This window comes from Trachurus japonicus, chromosome 8, assembly GCF_045865225.1.
Source record: "Trachurus japonicus isolate A0001 chromosome 8, Traja_1.0".
NCBI classification, from domain to species: domain Eukaryota; kingdom Metazoa; phylum Chordata; class Actinopteri; order Carangiformes; family Carangidae; genus Trachurus; species Trachurus japonicus.
Genome location: NC_140914.1, coordinates 8,036,604 through 8,057,849, shown reverse-complemented (window position 1 = coordinate 8,057,849; position 21,246 = coordinate 8,036,604). Strand labels below are relative to the sequence as shown.

The window sequence follows — 21,246 nt, the reverse complement described above, 5'->3', positions numbered from 1 at the left end:
TTCAGGGTTCAGACCTTTTGTGGCTGTGACGCTCTCCGGCCTCAGCACAAACAGGCCGGTCAGCTCCGACATCTGAGGATCCTCGCCTGGGACATGCTCTGTGATACGTGTGTGTGTTGTAGAGGACATATTAAAGCAAAACAGCAAAACACTCAGATACAGTAGAGACACATATTCAACAATATTTAAACAACACACACACAGAGAGAGACAGACAGGACAACGACAATGAGACCAAGCAAACCTCCAAACCAGCAGTCTTCTTAATCCCGGTGCTTACTGCACTGTGGAGCTTCTTAAGTCTAATTTGATGATAAGGAGCCTCAAATCTCCAAATACCACCACTCCCCCCCCTCGGAGCATGGGGATCTTTTCCTTTTTGTACGGTTATTTAGCACTGAAACAGAGCAACAGTCTCTGTGTTTGCGTAATGCCTTTGCTGTTTCACTGCATAAACCATATGGGACCCTGTGTTGACAAATGACAGGCGACCAAGGAAGAGGAGGAGGAGGAGGAGGAGGAGGAGGTGCAGACTGGCCCCGCGGGGAATAAAGAAACTCCTCAGATCACCTCTGAAGACATCACATTAGGTTTGACTCTGCAATCTTCTGCCACCCTGACAGAACATAAGCCGAAGCTGTACGCTCTTATCTCGGGCGATAAAAAATGAGCTGCTCTTTTATCCGCTCGCTTGTTTCTTTTTTTTTTTGCAAGTAAATTGATGTAACCTCTGTAAGGTGTTTGCTTGTCAGTTGATACGCTTTTACAGAGACGCTAACGTAATCATTTCTCTTACCATCAGGAGGCAACTCTGCATCAGAGGAAGGCAGGGGGAGAAAAATATAAAACAAAAAAAAAAAGAAAAGGAAAGAGAGAGCGGAGAACACGTCAGTCTGTACAGTATCTGAGCTGTTCAACACAAGCGTTAATTGGCCCAATGATAATCTTGACTTCAGGTGAGGAACACTCACACATCGAATATCAACGTGCTCTCATATTCAAACAAACACATCTTTCTTTTCTTTTTTCTCTGGCTGTAATTAACAAATCCTGTTTCTTTTTTTTTTTTACAGACGCAACTGTTAATTGGTTATATCTTCAACAAATCAAGTTAAAAAAAAATCACTTTAATTGCACTGAAGTCAGGAGGTTGTGTATACAGTACAGTTGTCTCGTTTCTTGCACAGTCTTGCAGAGTACATCATGGACAAGCAGTGGGCAAAAAAACAAAAGACAAAACCACCAATCAAGTAGAGTGAGTAAGGCCCCGGGTGGGCATCCATTGGACGAGAGCACGAGTTGCTGAGAGAATGGATCCAGGGTCACGTGTCACATAAGGTCATGCGCCTCCATAAATTCAGAGAGCAACCCCGTCGGCGCCTCTTCCTCCCTCTTCCTCCCTCCTTCTCTCTCCCCCTCTCTCTGCTTTTATGGGCTCAGTTAATTTGATCTTTTAATCAAAAGTGCCCCTGAGGACAGATCCAAGTTCAGATGTTCAGGATGATTTAAAAGGTTTCGGTTTGAATGCTAAGTGGGTAAAGTTGATCCTGGAATGGCACCCAGGGGACACTTCTTAATGTTTACACTCTTATTTATTTATGTCACACCGGACACTTGCTGTGTTTGGGATGAGGGGTTGCTAAGTGAAATTAACTCCAGACACTGTCCTTGGCTCTGGGGATGTTTGGGTTTTGGACCAACGCCCACTGGGACTAATTGGCTGAAGCCCTGTTCTATTTTTGGGCGATTTGCAACAACACCACATTGAAAAAAAAAAAAAAAAAAGTTGTTTTTTATTTTTTATTTTATGGGTCCATTACCCAAAAATGTATTCCTTTTCCATAAAGTTTCTTGGAAATAACCACATAATTTGATCAATCTCAGTTTCAGGAGAAAAAGTTTTTGGCAAATGCCCCAAAACGACAATGTTTACGTTCAAGTGCCAAAACCCGTTAAAGGCCCGAGGGATTAAATAGTGAAGGCAGCTCGTGTAGAGATGAGGTAAAGGTCAACGAGACCTCGCACTTTAACGACCAAGTGGTTATTGGCGCCAAGATCAGACGTAGCTGCCGTAAGAAGAGACAGAGATATATATTTATATATTTTAAGTTCATTTAGTAATTTAATTTAGGATATAAGAATAATTTATAATTTAAATATGGAAATATTTTTGTTAAAACATATCTTAAAAGACATTTTTTCAACATTACATAGGGACCAGTGAGCTAGTGTTGTATGAAGTGGGATTATTATTATAATTACACATCATGATCATGATGTAAGGCTGAGAGTGAGTCGCTGTTAATCAAATGACTTAAGTTTCTCCTTTTTATCCATTTGAGATAATGTGGCCAATGAAGCCAGATTTATGTTTCTGTATTCTTTATTCAGTTCTGTTTATATGACAGAATGTCTGACGTTAATTTATGGATTTTGTTTACCAGTCCTCGCGGCACGTTGGCGGCCGCAGAACGGCATGTACTCGACGTTGTGTCGGCTTGAAGGGAAGCTCATTTGAAAACTAAAGAAACTGAAGCTACAATGGAAGAAACAGCAGCGTTGGTTTTGTTTACAATAATAATTCTCCTTCTTCTTCTTCGTGTTGTTTTTCCTCAGGCTGAGATCTGGAAGGTTTCATGGGGCCTTGGGCTTCTGCTTGTGCACAAAGGTCAAGCCACATGTGGTGGCAACTGCCTGATGAACACATCGCCAGGGTTTATCTTCACACGGAATCCAGTTATAGCGGCAAAATGAAGGTAAAATAAAAAGTCATTCTTTTTTTGTTTTATTGTCCGAAATCTTTCATGGTTCCAGTGACTATTCACCAGTAAACCACTGCAAAATCTAGTTGAGCTACTGGTTTTAATGTTTCCTTTAGAGGCCAAATTATGTGGCTATTTCTGGGAACCTTCCAAGGAAATTGTTAGGAAATGATCAGGAATATATGGACCCGTAAAAGCCGTTAAATTAGAAGTTACCTTATATCCTATCCTCCTATCCCAAACAGCTTATTATTACTGTATTAAAAATAGTAACATATCCATCAGCTCCATCCATGGAGTATAGTTCTATACATAGAGTGTATAGTAATGTAATTTCTCAGTTATTACTTATTCAGTGTATCATAAATTTATCATCAGAGCAGCAGCAGACAGAACAGAACACACACCGTCTCAGATTCCTTCAGCCTCATGTTGTGTGTATATATATATAAATATATATATACACGCTGTAAAGGAATGATTCACTGTTAGGTTATGAATGATGAACAAAGGAAACAGCGTCTCATCCTGCACTATAATATTCAGCATTCGTATGATGTAGTTGATCCACATATCACACACGCAGACGTGATATGTACCTGGCACCAGAAAAAAAGATACAAGCAGGAAGTTTCAGACTCAGACCTCATCAGCTCATCTCACATTTAAAACACTCAAACGTTTTCTTTGGATGCTTTGGTGAAACCGATCTAATCACGATACTTTTAATCACTTTGAAAGCATGTTTTTTTTTTTTATTATTCTTTACCTGTCATGAGCGTCTCTTCTTTATTTACTTATTTCACCGTCAAGGTGTTTGATCTGACACTTTATCTGATGAATTCAGTTTCTTTTAAGTTGTGTCTTTGCATTGTTTTCATCCTTTTTGTTTTGCCTTCCTTCATCTGTTTGCTCCGAGTTGCTTTGTCACTTTCGTTTGTTACAAAGGCAGAAGTTAATTTTGTGATTATTATTAATTAATATTATTATTATTTGATTATTATTATTATTATTACACTCCAGATGTCCAGAAATCTTCAAGGCTCATGTGCTGTAGATATCTCTGCAAAAAACAATCATCATATCAAAGTAGTGGCCATCACCAGAGCAATCCCAGGCGGACAGATACCTGAACACACACACCGTGGGTTGGTTTACACAAAGCAAGCACAACAAGGATGGGAAGCACAAGCAGGACAGGGGAACAGTGTGTCGTGTCTTTTCCTTACCATCCCTAGGTTCATTGTTTGCTGAATGAAGAGAAACAATTGGTACATGGGAATTAGTCATGTGGACAATGAAGGGTTAAAAACATATCCCATAGTTCTGCTGTGGTCTCCTCGCAGAGATCTGTATGTATGTGTGTGATTGTGAATGAAAAAGCTGCCAAACAAAGATCGAATTAAAGACATTGTATAAACCTATTCACAGAGACAACTGCGATACCTTCACATACACTCTCTCTCTGTCTCTCTCTCTCTCTCTCACACACACACACACACACACACACAAACACACACACACAAACACACTAATGACAAAGCAAAGCGCTTACCTACTGCTTGCTGGACATCTGCTAATGAAGAATAAGCAGAGGTTAAGCAGATGAACTGGACCAAAGTGGTGGTAATGCAGATTTAATGTTCACTCTTGCGCATGCTGCACATAAACACACAACAAAGTATGACAGAATAACACTGAGCTTCATCAGACAGCAACGGGTCATATTGATTATTTTAAAGATAAATCGATGTGTTTAATTTAACAGATGAGTAAAGCCACAATGATCACACACGCACGGACACACATACACGTACGCTCATACACACAGACAAAACTATAAAGCCAGGACAGTGCTTACCCTCTATATCAGGCTGCATTTCTGCCAATGAAAGTGACATAAAAATGTTAAATGTGAAGCAGAGCGGTGGCCATTTTGAAATGTTTAATTGCAGGGCAACACAGGGATGAGATATATCTCTGAAATATGATGCGGTTTTCCTGTTAGAGTGTGTAACAGAGCCATCAAGACTAGAAAACCTCACTTTTAAAGTTTTGTGTGGCGTAATCTGACTGAAACAGGTCAACAAACATGAGCTAATGTAGCTTTACTGTTAAAGGGATAGTTCAACATTTTCGCAAATTGGCCCATTGCCATAATCACTATAGTTTTAGGAGTAGGTTCGTTACCTTTAATTGTTGGTGCAAGCTATTTTTAAAACGGCGGAGCAGAGCCGTGAGCTGCTCAGAGCTACGCTACAGAGGCTCATGGGATTTCTTGGTTTCCCTCATCAAACTCATCAAATACACAATCCAACAACTCCAAAATGCTCTGGTGGACAAGTTGTGACCTGCACATTCACCACGCTATGAGATAATAACAGAACGTTACCAGACAGAGTTGTTTTAGAGGTAAATTCATGCGAAACCGCTGATGCGTGTTCCTGTCGGGAGCGTGGTGAATTTGCAGGTCACAACTTGTCCACCAGAGCGTTTTGGAGTTGTAACAAACCTATAGGGATTATGGCAATGGGCCAATTTGCCAAAATGTTGAACTATCCCTTCAAGTCTTACAGATGAAAATTGAGATGCTAGATCTGGCTAAAATTTAAATTTGACAAACATTTTTGTTCAAAGGCTTTAGGAAATTAAACTCAAAATCAGGTTAAAACTAAAGAAACTCACTTATAAAACAGATTAGACATGATCAAACATGATCGGTTCTTCTTCATCAAGCTTTATCTGTTTCCCTATTAACTGAAGTTAAAACACTTCTCGGTATTGGTGCGATACTGGTATTAGCATTGTCTGTTGCGCCCTTGAAGGACCTTACAAATAGGTCCTTCCTTTCTTGTACAATGTATGGTATCACTGTGTTATATGCAACTAAACTGCAACAGCAAATGTTTGTTTTTTTATGTTATTCATAATTAAGATAAGACTGTCAGCATTAGGCTACAGCAGCAAAGTGGATAGTGCAGAAAAAGAAATAGACAAAGGTCAGTACTTAAACTGCCTGAGGCAATAACATGAAAATAAGTAGCCTAATTACCAGCACAAGTACAAACATTAAAAAAAGAAAATAATAGCAACACTATGCATAGTAATAGTATCTACAATATAGACAGAAGAAAAGCTGCATTACAGTTGAGATATTGTACCTAGACAGTTTAATATCTACACAGTGACATGTTTGGTTTTAATTGAATGTAATTGAACAGGTTGTGATCTGTCTTAACCTCAGATACATACCTGACATCCACCTTCATACTGTTAACGTTAATCATGTCTCCCTCAAAAAATATTTTCTCCTGCCGTTCAATTGCACATAAAGGTAATTTCTAGGTGACAGAGCTGGTAGCACTATATCATAAATATTAGCTTTAAGTGCCTGTTCAGGGCTTCATTGGAATATGAGACGTGTCAGCCATGCTACGATTTGCTTTTTCATTGATATTTGTAGGTAATAAATTATTCTGGGACATGTTACTGTGGGGAGGTGTTTTTTTCTTTTTTCTTTTTTTGCCAGTGTTGCCCTTCAAGCACAGCGTTTGGGCAGAAATGAGTTTCAGTATTAGTATAACTCACAGCTCTACCTCATCATTGCACCTTGCAGACACACAGACAAATTTAATCACTCTCAGCGAGCTGCAGAAAGTTTATGCAATAATTCATCTGCAATGACTGACAGCGACAGCACATACACACTGAAACAGACACACACAGGACAAACACGTGTACAATATGCTCACGGTGCACACCCTCCATTACAGTTGCTCCGAGGTATAAATTGAGATTTAATCCAACGGGGTGAATTGAATTGAAACTGTACATGTTCACAAATATCTGCGCATAGATGTACGACATGCTACGTTTCATTCTCAAGGGACTCGTTACTTATTACCTTTAAGAGCTTCTGGCAGAGAGGAAATCTACATAATATATACATATGCACTGTGTATTTTCAATGCGCATCAAATAAAAACATGCTATACTGCAGGACAGTACATGATTCACACACATATACGTACATAGAGCTCACATATCATGTAGCTTCTCCGCTGTGGGCTAGTAAACCCACACACAATTATTTCACGCGTTTCGCTGCATGCATTACCCTCAGCTATGGATTGGACTTGAAAGGTCAGGATTTTCAGGCGCACACAAGGGGGAAGTGAAATGAGAGGAACAATCTGCCATCCTCGATCTGTCTCAGGCCTCGTCCTCACACATACAGAACAGTATCATCTCCTCGTCCTGCAGCAGGTTGAGGAAGACGCTGACCCTCACTGACTAACTCATTGCAAAGCTTTTATCTTGTCTTTAAGCAGCTAAAATAGATGCTAGAGTTACTGCATACTGCAAACAGATGCATTATTCTGGGATAATAACCGAATAATATAACATCACACTGACAGGGTTCGTCCTGCAGCCTTGACTTTAGGATGCGAATGGGAAGGTCTTCAATCAAGAACTTTCACTTAAAGGTCCCATATTGTATAATGTGATATTTCCATGTGTGATTATAAAGCAGCTTCAGGTTCTATATTAATACTGTGAAAATACACAGATATAACCCCAAAGCCTCAGTCCACAGGGAAATGCACACAGCCTGTAATCAGAGACTGAGCCTTAAAACCAGCCGTCAGCACTTCCTGTGACTTTGTGATGTCATAACAAATCAGCACTCTCAGCCACACCCCCCACACCCTCTGTCCAGCTTTGCAGGATTTGGTTTCTCTGAATGTATTACCTGAAATCTGCTAAATCTTTATTAGATCACTGAGAAAACAGTTACCCAATCAGAGAGGAGCCTCAGAGCCTCCTCTCTTCTGATTGGCTGACACCAACCTGTTGTTACTAGAGCTCCAAAGAATAAAAACCTGAGAGAGGAGATGGAAGAGCTACACTGAGATAGTTTTTGGTTCTTGAAAACACAAATATACCTTCTTACGGATCAACATTTCAAAATAAAAGCACAGGTAAAGTTTAAAATATGGGACCTTTAAGTAAAACTGAACCATTTGTCAACGTTGTGATTATGTTTATAGTTTCTCGTCATAGTTTGTTGTTGATTTCTCACGTTATAATTTAAGAACATGGAAACTGCTGCTCTTTAACTGAAAGAAAAATACATTAAAATGATGTTTAGATTCTTAAAGACGTAGTAATATCATTCCTTTGACTCAACTAATACATTTTACAGTGGAGTCAGTTCATACTGTACATACAGTGCATGATGCAAACTCTGATTCTGATCATAAAGCTTTATGTAAAACCGGAAAGGAGATTAAATCAAACTCTGAGTGTGTTTTTCCTTCCTGTTTATTGTCTCAATGTGATAAACAACTTGTCTTAAAATAGCCCTTTATCTAACTGAGAAGCAGACGGTGGCTACAAACTCTCAGCTGTACTCAGCACCCATAAGGTTTTAAACTGAGGAACGCTAACGCTGATAACAAGACGCGTTTTCAATGGTAGCTGAAGGACAAATGTGAAAGATTAATTTGCATGTACTGTGTGCATTCGCAGAGTTAAGTATATACCCGGGCTGAAATAGGAAAGTCAAATACACACATACACAGTCAGAGCACACACACACATACACACACGTACCAATTCGTACATACAGAGTGTTGCTTACCCCATGAATTAAACACCTTCTATTTTGCTCCCAACACCTAATTTAATTAGCATCTCTGCTGCTTAAAATACACTCATAACATGTCCTCAGTGCTAATAAAAGAATATCAAAGTGTGTGCTGTGTGTGTGCAGTGTGTATGTGCGTGAGTGTATGATGTGTGTGTGCGTGCACCAGCAGCACAGTGGGGATCATGCATCTCCACACTCAGCTCCATCACCACAGAAGTTCTGCAGCTTCTGTGTTTGTCTCATCTTTAACATCTTACCCTCCTCCTCCGCTGGCTTCTCTGAATGAGGGGAAAGACACATAATATTTTGCAGATGAGGATGATGATGCTGATGATGAAGGTGAAGGTAATGATGAAGATAATGATGATGATGATGATGATGATGATGATGTTGTTTGGGCCACACAGACCAACACCGACGCTGCATGTGACGTGTTTTTCTTACCCTTCTTGTCTGGAAAAAAAGGAGAAAAATGCATCAGAAAATGAAACAGCTTCTCCTAAGTGTCTGTTATTGAAATATCTGTTTTCCTGTGGCTGCGGTAGTTTAACTGTATAATAGCTGATTACTGTACGAGTAACTCATAAAACAAATTGGATGTGTGTGAGTGTGCAGTGTGTGGTGCTCAGATTAGATGTCATGAAGACACTCACCAGCAGGGGCTGCTGGAGCCTTATCGCCCTTGGCTGCTGCAATTAAACAACAATTATGTAAATTAATTTGTACATTCTCATTATTTCATATCATACAACACCAGCAGCACAGTGTTTGGAAAGTCACAGCTTCAGACTCGGTAAACTGTTTAAAGAGCTGCAGCTTGTGATCTGAATCCTCAGGAGGCAGCGACTAATAATCATTTCTATACATATCTGAGGGCACTTGTGTTTATCTACACTACAGGTGATATGTGTCACTATTATTTATATATGCAGACACATTTTATATGCGTGTGTGTTCTTCTGCACAGTGTGGGCTCAGATGCACACTCTGCATCTCTAGAAACACACAAAACTGCACAAAACATACACTTTAAAAATGATTTTCATTTTGATAACATAAACACATGTTCACAGGAGTGCCCTGCACATGGAAGCTGCATTCAGGCAACCTTGTTTTGTGCACATCTCCTTGATTTCTGCAGGGTTCGCCTCTGGCAGCAGAGAGAATATTGGATTTCATATAGTGCATGATTTAGATGAGGCATGGTTTTACAGAAACAGTGAGGCTGAGATAAATATAAGTGAGTGTTTTCTCTCTTTTTTTTCCAGAGATCATGAGGAATAATTGGGCTTAAAAATTCTGAAAGGGCCTCAAGACAAAAATGCTTTTGATAGGATAAGTACATCAAAGTTCCAGGATCCCAGATCTAGGTTAGTTTAGGAGCTGGAGGGCGTCTAATGAGATGGCAGATTAGGCATGAGTTTCTGTCTGCCAGACAAGCTAAAGCACACGGCTGCACAGTAATAATTCAACTTTGGCAGCATTCACATCGTAAACCTCCATTTCATTAATATCTCAGGTCTGCTCCCTCGTTACGGCCGATGTTTAAATGTTTAAAAAAAGAAAAAAAGGAAAATGCTGCTCCTCGCTCTGCAACAGGGAACGGTCTGAGCCCCATGAATGAACGAACGAGGAGCTATCATCTATTGTGACCTGCACATTCACCACGCTATGAGATAATAACAGAACGTTACGAGACGAGACGAGTTTTTTTAGAGGAAAATTCATGCAAAACCACTGATTCATGTTCCCATCGGAGGCAGTTTTTCAACAAGCAGTCTCTGTATTTGTCTCGAAAACAACTCAGTCTCGTAACGTTCCATTATTATCTCATAGCGTTGATGTGGGAAACCAAGAAATCTCATGAGCCTCCGTAGCGTAGCTCTGAGCAGCTCGCGACTCTGCTCCACCGTTCTAAAAATAGCTTGCACCAATAATTAAAGGTAACAAACCTACTGCTAAAACTATAGGGCCAGTTTGCCAAAATGTTGAACTATCCCTTTAAGTCTTATAGATGAAAATTGAAATGCTTGATCTGGCAAAAATGTATATTTGACGGTTCGGTTCTTCTTCATCGAGCTTTATCTTTTTCCCTATTAAAGCAGAAGTAAGCGATCTGGTAACTTCTTGTCAGCCGATGGAGTTAGCAGTCCCCGCCCTCGTCCCTACGTCACCACATTCACGCGCATCCATTGGCTGCACACACAGAGAGGACCGCCCCTTTATGCCGTTCTCTCTCCTCATTGGATAAAGGTTGTAGGATACAAGGAAAGTTTTCTCCTCGGCTTACAGTAGAGCAGAGTGACTGACAGACCCGTGTTTCAGACCAAACACTCTATGTAAGTGATTGCCGTTAGAAGATATAACTATTTAAGACTTATATTAACACAAATATTCCGCTTACTTCTGCTTTAACTGAAGTTAAAACACTTTTCGGTATTGGTGCGATACTGGTATTAGCATCCTCTGTTACGCCCTTGAAGGACCTTACAAATAGGTCCTTCCTTTCTTATGTTTAAAAAAAGAAAAAGAAAAGGAAAATTCTGTTCCTCGCTCTGCAGCAGCGAACAGTCTGAGCCCCACAAACGAACGAACGAGGAGCTACAGTATCATCTCTCCAAAAAAAACCCCACAGACAACAAACCACAACTGGCACGGCACAGCAAGTGTCCCATGAGCCTACTTAACAGTGGGTCTAAGATATCAAGGCCCGGCCTTGGCACTCGGCATGTGCTCGCGGGCTGGCACACTAAGTCTGGCACACCGGTGGGGGGGCAACACGTCTATTTTGGATAAGGTTTGTTTTTCAGGCAGCAATCTGTTAATGCCTCTCTCAGCACTTCGGTCCTGGAGGGGATCCGTGACGCACCAGGCCGTAAAAAAAAAAAAAAAAAAAAAAACTTTCTTTAGATTCCCGCTGAAGCCCCGTGTCCCAGGCGCCTTTACTGTAAATCAGAGGAGAGTCGGTCTGTGAGCTGCAGATTACTGAAGTGTTCTTCAAGTCCTCAGCTGCTTCCTGCCTCTCTCACCTTGATGTCAATGAGTTTGTAGGCGCTATTTGATCTCTGACTCATTATGATATAACAGAAGACGGGAGGGAGGAGGGTTTGTGTCTCAGAAACAATCCTCACCCCCTCGGAGACAACTGGGGCTTTAAATAAATGTCATAAAATCACCATGGAAACAGATGCCTGCTGTTTCAGATGTGCCTGATTAATAGTATAACCGTTTTACCCCCCTTTCCAAAAAAAAAAGAAAAAAGAAAAAGGACCTGAAATTCAGAAAAGGAGCAGTCCCATCGGTGTCTCGCTGATCCAACAGGAATATTACAGCTTCAGAGAGAGAGGGGGGGGAAATTTTCATATGAAAGGCTGTTTAATAAACGCCAGTAAAAACCCTCAGCATGACAGCCCAGCAGAATAAAACTCTATCTTGCTCACAGATCTCACAAATTCAACTTCCTCTGACTATTTGTATTATTTCTTTTTTACATTTTGAGTTTATTTTTGAGTATCAGGAGTTTATAGATAAAGGTGCGAGGACAGTTTGAACATCCTTTCATCAGCATCAACCTGTAATGTCACTCTAATATAGACAGAGGTGAGCGTGACATTACCCTGGCATTGTTTGATGGTGACAGAGCATTTCCTTACAGTATATATATATATATAGAGAGAGAGAGAGAAAAGCTTCTTAGATGTAAAAGTTCCTTGTGTGAATCCAGAGTCAGAGTCTCATTTACTGTCGGTGGAGCGGCTGCACATCAATATGAGAATCTCAAATGAAAGTTGTGGATTCGCCGGTGTGAAGACTTCACAGAAATACTCTGATGTGACTGTCTTGAACCTTAGGGGTGGTATATGTGTTGTGACATCTTAAACAGTGTTGATTAAAGGTGTCGTCGTCATCGTCGTGGCTGCTGCAGTGTCAAACCTACTGTGTGTGTGTGTGCTCTTCTAAACAGTACATGAATAAAACAAATATTTTAGTCACGCGATAAATTGGAAAAACACCTTGAAGAGCTGGAGGGGGATTAGACTTGCTAATTTCTGAGAGATGCTTTAAAAAAACACACGGCTAATTCATATTCCCACTGACGACCTGTTTCTTTACATCATAACTTCAGAATATCATCACAAAGCATCACAGGCTCGACTATAGAAAACATATAAGATCTGTGTGGCCCACGGCGGCGTGCGGTCTCGTTGTGAACATCCTGAGCAGCCTCCCTCTTCCACCTCCAGCAACATGGTGCGTGCAGGTAAATTGAGTTTCCACAAAAGATTTTTTTTAGTCCGTCAAGGTCGCAGCTGCCTCCTCTGCCTGTTTTATGCATGTTACCAGGCTCATCCTTTCATATCTAATTTATGAGCCCTTCACTGCTCGGGATTTGTATTCTTATTTAGACAGTTAACAGCGTGAGGTTGTGTATCTGGAGAGAGAGCGTTTGATTTCCTCTGTGAAAGACTTTATGCAGATGACCATGCAGTGCAGAACCACGCTGAGAATGTATTTTTTTATTTTTTTATGTTTTATGTTGGGAACTCGAAAGTGGCAACGAAAGGTAAGTGTGTCAAAGAATAAATAAAGAAAAAACGAAACGTAGCAAGGATGGGATGGCAGCAGCAGCAGCAGCGAGGAGGCCATCTTTGAACTGAGTGGTTAACGAGGCAGTTTTATATGTGTGCTCTTTAGTTGACGTGTTAAAAACAAGACGCTTTGAGTGGTTTTTGGTGTTTGACCTTTGGAGAGTCCGAGGGGTCAATCCTAATACACTAACAATGTTTACGCGTTAATGTTTAGAGGGTGTAAAGTTTACCATTTTTTATACAGTCTATGAGCTCACTATGTTTACCATCTTAGTTTAGCATCTTGGCTAATTTGGAAGCTCAAGAACTGAAGCCAAGAAGTTTAGTCTGGTGCTGAAATTTACAACAAATTTAATGTATATGTGCTTAGAGATTAGTTTACATTAACACTTTACACATTAAAGAGGAACTATGCAAGATTTTGAACAGCTTTGGAGAAATTGTGCTGGTTAAATTACTTGTTATGGGGAAAATTGAGACTCTCGGCCTTCCACCTAGCGTCTCTTGGCCGAAAACCAACATTGCAAGATCAGAGCGTCCGACCCAGTGTCCCAGCTCTCGTCTCGGTGGCACCAGGACTCAAACACGCCACTTAACCCGTAATCTCTTGTTTATGACAGATAAGACTACACAAATATACATTGTAAAACGTATATGATATATAACGTCATCGACCCCATTACCTTCTTGCCCACTAATATATTATCACTGGCCTATGTATTTTGCTCACAGAGAAGAAGAAAGAAATCCCATTAGCCTCCGTAGCGTGCAGTAGCTCTGAGCAGCTCACGGCTCTGCTCCGCCGCTCTAAAAATAGCTTGCACCGACAATTAAAGGTAACAAACCTACTGATAAAACTATAGGTATTATGGCAATGGGCCAATTTGCAAAAATGTTGAACTATCCCTTATTAGTATTTTCACACTGTAGACGTTACTTTTATGTGACAAACAAAAGTTTAATGTTAAGCTGATGGTGGTTTATCTTAAGTGCAATCCATCAGAGAGGTTGTTGAGATATTTGACTGGATAAAGTAAAGAAAAAAGAAAAGGCATAACCAAAATGGAAATCTGGGTTGAATATCAGGAGAAACCCTCCACCGATGTCGCTCTAAACTAAGAATCAGACTCACCAAGGTGTGTGTGTGGGATTCGTCCTTTAGGCTTTAAGTTTCATCCGCTCCCGACATAATAACACTCATATTTAATTTAGGCAAATCTACAGCATCTCAATTAGCGGAGGTGTGACGTCATTCTTTACCGCAGCTCCACTTTGAGATTTGTCCTGATAAGACAGCCGTATTTTCTATTTCCCCCCCTCTAATTATCCATAAATGACCTCTTCCTCCTTCAGCATATACTTCACTTCACCAGCTCCTCCTCTGTCTCAGGTCGCTCCGTCCTCTCTGGGACAACTGTGACCCCCTATAACGCCTGGCCTGGATAACTTCACTCTCCAGGTGAATCTGGTGAGTCAGTTGGATAACGTCTCCATTGCTTCTTCCCTTTTTTTTCCCCTCCTTCTTTTTTTCTTTTTTAACTTAATCCAAATCCCTACTCTCAGCACTTTTTTGTCCTACCACTTCTTTGTCCTACTTTAATTTTTGAAAAAAAAAGGAAAAAAAGGCAGGTTAAGCAAGACGGGGAGAAACTAAAGCGGGGCGAGAGAAGAAGAATGAGCCGGGCCAACGTGGGGGTCAAGGATGGCGTGAAGCTTCACGTTAAGAGCCAGAGGGGGGGTTGGGTTGGGTTCGTCGGAGGCGGGGTTGGGCTGGTGGTGAGACGAACTCCATTTATATTTAACGAATCATGTGAGGTCGGGGTGCTTGTTGAAAGAGGATTTATTTACTCAGTTTTCGCTGACCCCGCTGTCACTGTCACATCTCCCTCCATTAAATACTCACATTACCCGATGCTTCTTAATTATAGAAGGTTTTTATCTCCCAAAGCTTATCACTAATATCAGTTTAAACTCTGCAGGACTTAACCATATTCTGACTAAGAAGTTGAAATGTAATGATACCTAAGCTGAGACCTAGAGGTGGGGGTGGGAGGGGGGGGGGCCGGTGCAGGCTTTTAAAGCTCAGCTGGTAAAGCAGCTAACAGCGCCTGTGTGGGGGATTTCTCTCTGACCACGGCTGATAAAAGATGTATGACCGCCTTGATTCTTCAAGGCTCTTACGACATAAGCATCCTCTAAATGGCATGTAATGTTTCATATATATTTCACTGCCTTACACGGGTGTGTATATATATATAGTGTATGTATCATTCATCATTTTTTATGCTTTACTTTACTCGTCGCTCTTGGGGACGGCAGAAAAAGCTGCAAGCACAAAACTGACGTTGTAAATTAATTAGCAACAGGAGTATTTGAGGTTATCTCGGTAATAACTTCACTTTTCGAACCCCTACGACGGTGGCTCGATCAGCTACACACCTACAGTACAAATTGACTGTCCAATCAGATCAATGCAGGGAAAAACACTGAGTCGTCCTTTCCTACAGGATCCTGGCAGGGACAAAACAGTTCACAAGAAGGTGATAAATGAGTAGTTTTGCTCAGAACAACACGAGGAGACTTGCATGTCTCTGATTAGAGCAATGATCTACACACTGCTAATGTTGTTTCCTATAATTATCAACATTTAACGTTTCTGTCTGAATGACTCGTTAGACATAAACTACTTCTCTTTTCTGTCTCTCCTCTGCAGCAGAAAGAAAAGAGCAAAAAGAAACTTCCTGATGATTCAGGTCCTTTTTGCGATAAACCTTTATTATTAGAGAAGATTGCTAATGTCTGTTTTCTATTCCAGCTATTAGATCATATAATTAACTTTTCACATAACTACCAGTGGCCCATCATCATTTCCTCTCATATTAGGTATCTTAATTATTAGTATTTTGTGTTTCATAATGGTTATAATAAAAATCCTCCACAGTGACCCAGGTTCGAGTCCAACATGTGACCCTTATCGTCCTCTCTCTCTCTTTCTCTGTCTCAACATTAAGGCAAAAAAAAAAAAACTTTAAAAAAAAATGGACGTGTGCTCTTGCTGTTCAATGTTTTTAACTTCAAAAGACACAAAAACAAAGTTGTTGTGTGCATCTGCAGCAGATGTTTTGTCAAACCTATTGAAATCTTTTCTGAATTTGCAAGGTGGTTTAATTGTTTCCTTAAGTCGCAGTCGGTTGAACCCTCAGGGCCACCGTAGGTTTCAATCTAAAACCAAGTAGCATCCAAACTACATGATAGCAAACAGCAGCAGAGAAGCGACTGTTCATGATGTGATTGCACATAAGACAGATCTGCTTCTGTTTGTTTGTTTGATGTGGTTAAGACTCAAAACAAGACAGTGTCAATACTATTGATATTTTCTGGTATTGATCTGCCCTCTGCTAATGGTTGGTATTGGGTCAGAGTTTCAAAACAGTTGCATGCTGTAGATTGATCATTAATTGAGTCTATATTATATAACTGAGACCAAAGATCCTGCCACATATTATCATTATTATGAGGCCCAGCAGCTTCATGATACTGAAAAAACAATGAGTCGATTAACATTGCAGTGCTCATCCTCCTCCTCTCCCTCTCTCCCTCCTTCTCTCTCCCTCTCCCTCTCTTCCTGGTTTGCTTTTGAAGGGTAACCTCTGTGGAATGTGCTTCGTTAATCTCTCTTGACATTTCCCTGTCTTCCTTTGCAGCGTGTGTCTCCTGCTTGTTCACTCTGTTGAGCCAAAGGAGTCGGGGCCAAGCCAAACATTTGAATCTTTAAATCTCTTTCTCTCTCTCTCTCATCACTGAACAAAGCCAAAAAGGGCACAAACTCCTCATCTGCATTTGTTTGAATGTGCATTTTGATGCCCCGGATGCTGAGCAGCTGCGTCTTTAAACTCGGAGCGATACGTCTATAATGCTGCGGCTGCTGCTGCTGCTGCTGCTGCTGAGGAATGCACCACACTTAAGTGGTTTTTGTTTCTACTGGAGCCTGATGTCGGAGGACTGCTGAATACATTAGGTCACTTAAGCGTGTCTACAACCGTGAGCTATGGCAGCAGCAGACGTGTTAACTAGAGACCGGGGCCCACGCGGCCTCCTCTCTCTCTCTCCTCCGACTGAGCGCGACGCCATTTGGTGGTAACATATTCCCACCGTTCATACTTTGTTAATGCCGCCTGGTGCCCTTTTACACAGCACCACACTCACACACCTCTACGCCGGACAGTTGTGTCGGGGCCACAGAAGAAACTAGAAGCTCCAGTTACCGATTCGTTTGTTAGCACGTAGCTGTAAACATGCAGAACCAGCAAGTAGCTGGCTGGAGCTTCACCTGTGAGACCTCAACCACCTACTGCATCGGTCTGCAGACATAAAACCAGATATGTCTGCAGAAGGAAAGCCCTGAGGTTAAGGTCTGCTTCAGAAACACAGTCTGTGAATCTTCTCTGATCACACAACATGAAAAAACTGACTCACATCAGCGTGTGTTTACATTCAGGGGTTAAAACCGAAGAAATTCAGCTGCAAAAAGAGGCAACTACTCTGATTATAATCGGTTTTAAAGGCACAAACAGATAAAAATGTTTAATAAGACGACAATGAGAATAAAAAGGCCCAAACATGATTGATCTGATCAGTTTTTGGCTGCCTCCTTTCTCCGCATGTTCTCCATGACATGAATATTTCTTCACATAAACAAATTAGACTCTATTAGGTCACCTTCAGTCTGAATTTATTAAACATGCAGCTGCTCAGGCCCAATGAAAGAGAAAAGAGGTGGGAGGTGGATTATTTTACACATGATGATTAGTGTAGTCATCATGGGGAGTAGCCGACGACTCGGCCTATAAATATAGTTGTAAAACTATCTTCAAGTTCCCTGGAGACAGATTTCACAGGTGGGCTCGGCCTTGTACCGTAGGAGCTGGAAAGATATAAAAGTTTACCAAGCGCGGACGAGCTGGTGAAAGATGCCAAAGAGTTGCATTATGGGAAGTGTAGTGTCGTGTAGTGTTCAGTCCCAGCTGAAGCCCAGCTCGTTTTAGTCATAGTCGGGTTAAATTCCATGATATTAGTCATGAAATTTAATCTAGAGACTACAGGGGTCTGATATTGGCCTCCAGTGAGTGAGTTGAAGCCCCCTCCCCTCCTCTAAACACCCCCAGACGATGGTCCTTGACTTTCAGAGGGACTGGGCCCAGTCAACAAACAAGGGAAGGACACTGGTCAGTGAACTGGACCGGACTCAGGAGGCTCAGGTCGTTTGACGTCTGCTGTGAAATAGTGCACATGTCTTAGTGGTGGTCAGTGTCCTTCTCTGTGCTGACTGACTCAGCGGATTATCATGGTTTATTATTTCTTATTAGTAAAGGCTGTCAGAGTTAACACAATGGTAACAATTCCTTTTAATGCCACGACATTTTTCTTTGCACATGATTAACATAAGTTGTGTGACATTGGCCTTCGACCTTCAGTTTGAATAACTGCAATGTTGCAAACTAAACTGTCTTTGCTAACAGTTAGACCTTTATAATCTATATAACATATTATCAACTATTTGTTAAGAATTAAATTTCGTTTTTAAATAAAATATAGTGACTTTTTGTAGTTTTTCTTTCCTCTACATTTTTATATGACAGTAACCTGGGTGTATTTGAATGGTTGGTAGAGGATTTAAGTCACGTTGGAATAAAAGTATAAGCATTAAGTAAAATTGCAAAAAAATTGCCTATAGAGGTGACTAAACCGTCTTTCCTAACAGTTAGACCTTTGAAGGTTTCTGGGCAATATTTGTGGTTAGTGTTTATAAAATTACATTTGCATAAAGCCAAGTATATTTGTCCATTAATAGTATGTATATGTATCTAAAAATTTCAAAGTCGAAAACTGCCCATATATGTACATAAATGCGACCAGTTATATTGCTGCTACATTAACCGCCGCTCTGCTTCTGAGTGATGTTTTTAGCAACTTAAACTCCAATCCGCTCTAATTTATACGCATATTTACCACCACAATCCAACGAGGGGGTGGGTGGGTGGGGGGGGGATTCCTCAATGCCTTAAAAGCACCTTAATCCCACTTAAAAAGCAATTCATTCCATTATTATACAGCACGATCACGCGGGGGCCAAGCCGCTGCTACTGTACTTAAACCACATGATGGTGTGACGGAGAGGTGTTTTTGTTATTTGCATAATATTCAAATATACATCAAAATGGGGGGAGGGGGGGGGGAGTATTGGCATTGGAGCATAAAGAGAAGATTAATATTCAAACAAGCTATTTATAAGTGTGAATGTGTGGATGAGTATCAATGGTATGGTTGGCACTTGGCTGGCGTCCACGCTGGGGGCAGAGCGTGACTGATGGAGTTTCACCATTTTATGATGAGGATGGAGAGCAGTGCTGTCGGCAGAATCGGGGGGTACACTTAAGCCTCTGCCTTCCCGATCACTCAATCATTTGCCAAGTTAATTTGACAGTCTTGATGATCTGACCTACAGCTACGTCGTGTGCTGAATAGAGCATCAGGAGAGGGTAAATGGATAAACTCACAGTAACGATTAAATAGTAGCTTGACATGCAGATTAGTGACGGCTGTTGAGGACCATATTCCAGTAAATTCCAGCAACTGTCAGCGTTGTTGTCGTATCAAACACAAAAACGACCACACAACGGCGCTTTGACTGTTGCTCGTAAGGCTTCAAGAACCGCGCTGTAGCTTCCTGCTAAATCAATTTTTTAACAGCTTTTAAAAAAAAAAAAAACCAGGTCACCTCACAAGTTTTCAGTCTTAGATTTTCCAGAGATTTCTGAGGTTTGTCAGACTCGGTTCAGACAACTCCAGAGATGGAAATACATCATCATCACGAGGTGTATTTCTATCCTAATGGATTTGATACTGATGTTGACAAATGTCGCTCTTCACCTTGTGTGTGACCTTTCACCTCTGAGTGAAGTCGTCAGCTGTTTGTTCTTCACCGTGGAAAAGAGCTCAGAGCTTCAAACACGTTGACCATGAATGAAACAGGAGAGACATTTCGTTTGCATATTTGGATGACCTACTTTTGGGTTTTGGCTTCCGAGCCTCAGCTGGTGGGTTTTGAAAAAAAAAAAAAAAGTGAATATTTTAAATATTTTAAAGCTTTTATTTTTACAAACCTGTGTGAGAACTTGGTAAAGAAGCTTTGATTAAGATTAAGAGGACAGTGGTGTAAAACTCTGCTGTTGCAGAAATATTATAATAAGAGTTGTTTTTGCTCTTTGCTTGTGATAAATAAATGCAACACTCACATAACTCTTGGATTCTCGACATCGAGCATGTGGTCGAATCAAACATTTAAGCTCATGTCATAATTACTGTATATATGAGAATATTTTGCATCACTTCAATCTGAATAATGTTTGGTCATTGAATCTATCACATATGAAATATCATCAACTACTTGTTAAGAATTAAGTTGTTTTTTAAGCAGAAATATGTTCAGTTCCCAACTTCTCAGACGTGACTGTATGTAGTTTTTCCTTCCTCTAACCTTACATGACATACACCTGGGTGTATTTGAATGGTTGTTAGACGATTTAAGCCACGTTGGAATAAATGTATTCCATTATAAGCAATGAAGATCCTTAAAACTACTAAAAATGTACTTACTATAATGAACTTTTTTTTTTTGATTGGGTCCAAACAGATACAAAATATTTGAACTCTCAATACGACAAAGTGCAACATATAACAATCATATTCTGTTGACATAAAGCGACGTGCTTGTTTGGTTCGAGACTACATACACATCACATATTTATTTTATAAGATTAAATGCAAATATTACATTTACAACTGAGATCATTACTCATATTCCAATAAAAAAAATATGCTAAATTAATTTAGCATATTTATGTCTAAATTAATTTAGCATATTGCTACATTATCATATCACCAATTCACAGTCATATACATAGACTTCCTGATTTCGTTTTGAAGAGAATATGATTCGGTACAACTGGAACATAAGTTAAAAATGCTGAACCAGTGGTTTAATCTTTTACAGTTATTATACAATATGTATATAACTAGTAGCTAACTTTTGCTATTACTAGGTGCATTTTTTTGCCTCTGACGTGAGTTGAAATTCACACAAACAGAAAACTGCAGGTACCTGAGAATATTCTGCAGGTTCTGTAGAAAATAACCTGTCAATGACTGTTAGGCAACAACAAACTCTCTGTTATAACTGCTG

At 40.4% G+C, this 21,246-nt stretch overlaps 1 protein-coding gene across 4 annotated transcripts in view; it reads right to left on the bottom strand.

Annotated features, from left to right (window-relative positions):
- mybpc2a (myosin binding protein Ca) overlaps nt 1-21,246 on the bottom strand; it is a 68,167-nt gene that overhangs the window by 41,453 nt on the left and 5,468 nt on the right. Inside the window, exons 2-4 of one of the 4 annotated variants that reach the window (XM_085783583.1) lie at nt 9,069-9,104; nt 797-811; nt 15-98 (exon numbers count right to left, since the gene is read on the bottom strand). In XM_085783583.1, coding sequence (XP_085639709.1) covers nt 15-98; nt 797-811; nt 9,069-9,104 — 135 coding nt within the window. Of the gene's footprint in view, nt 1-14; nt 99-796; nt 812-3,991; nt 4,068-9,068; nt 9,105-21,246 lie in introns of those variants that run through there. The other 3 variants (XM_085783582.1, XM_085783584.1, XM_085783586.1) reach the window with 3 other exon arrangements.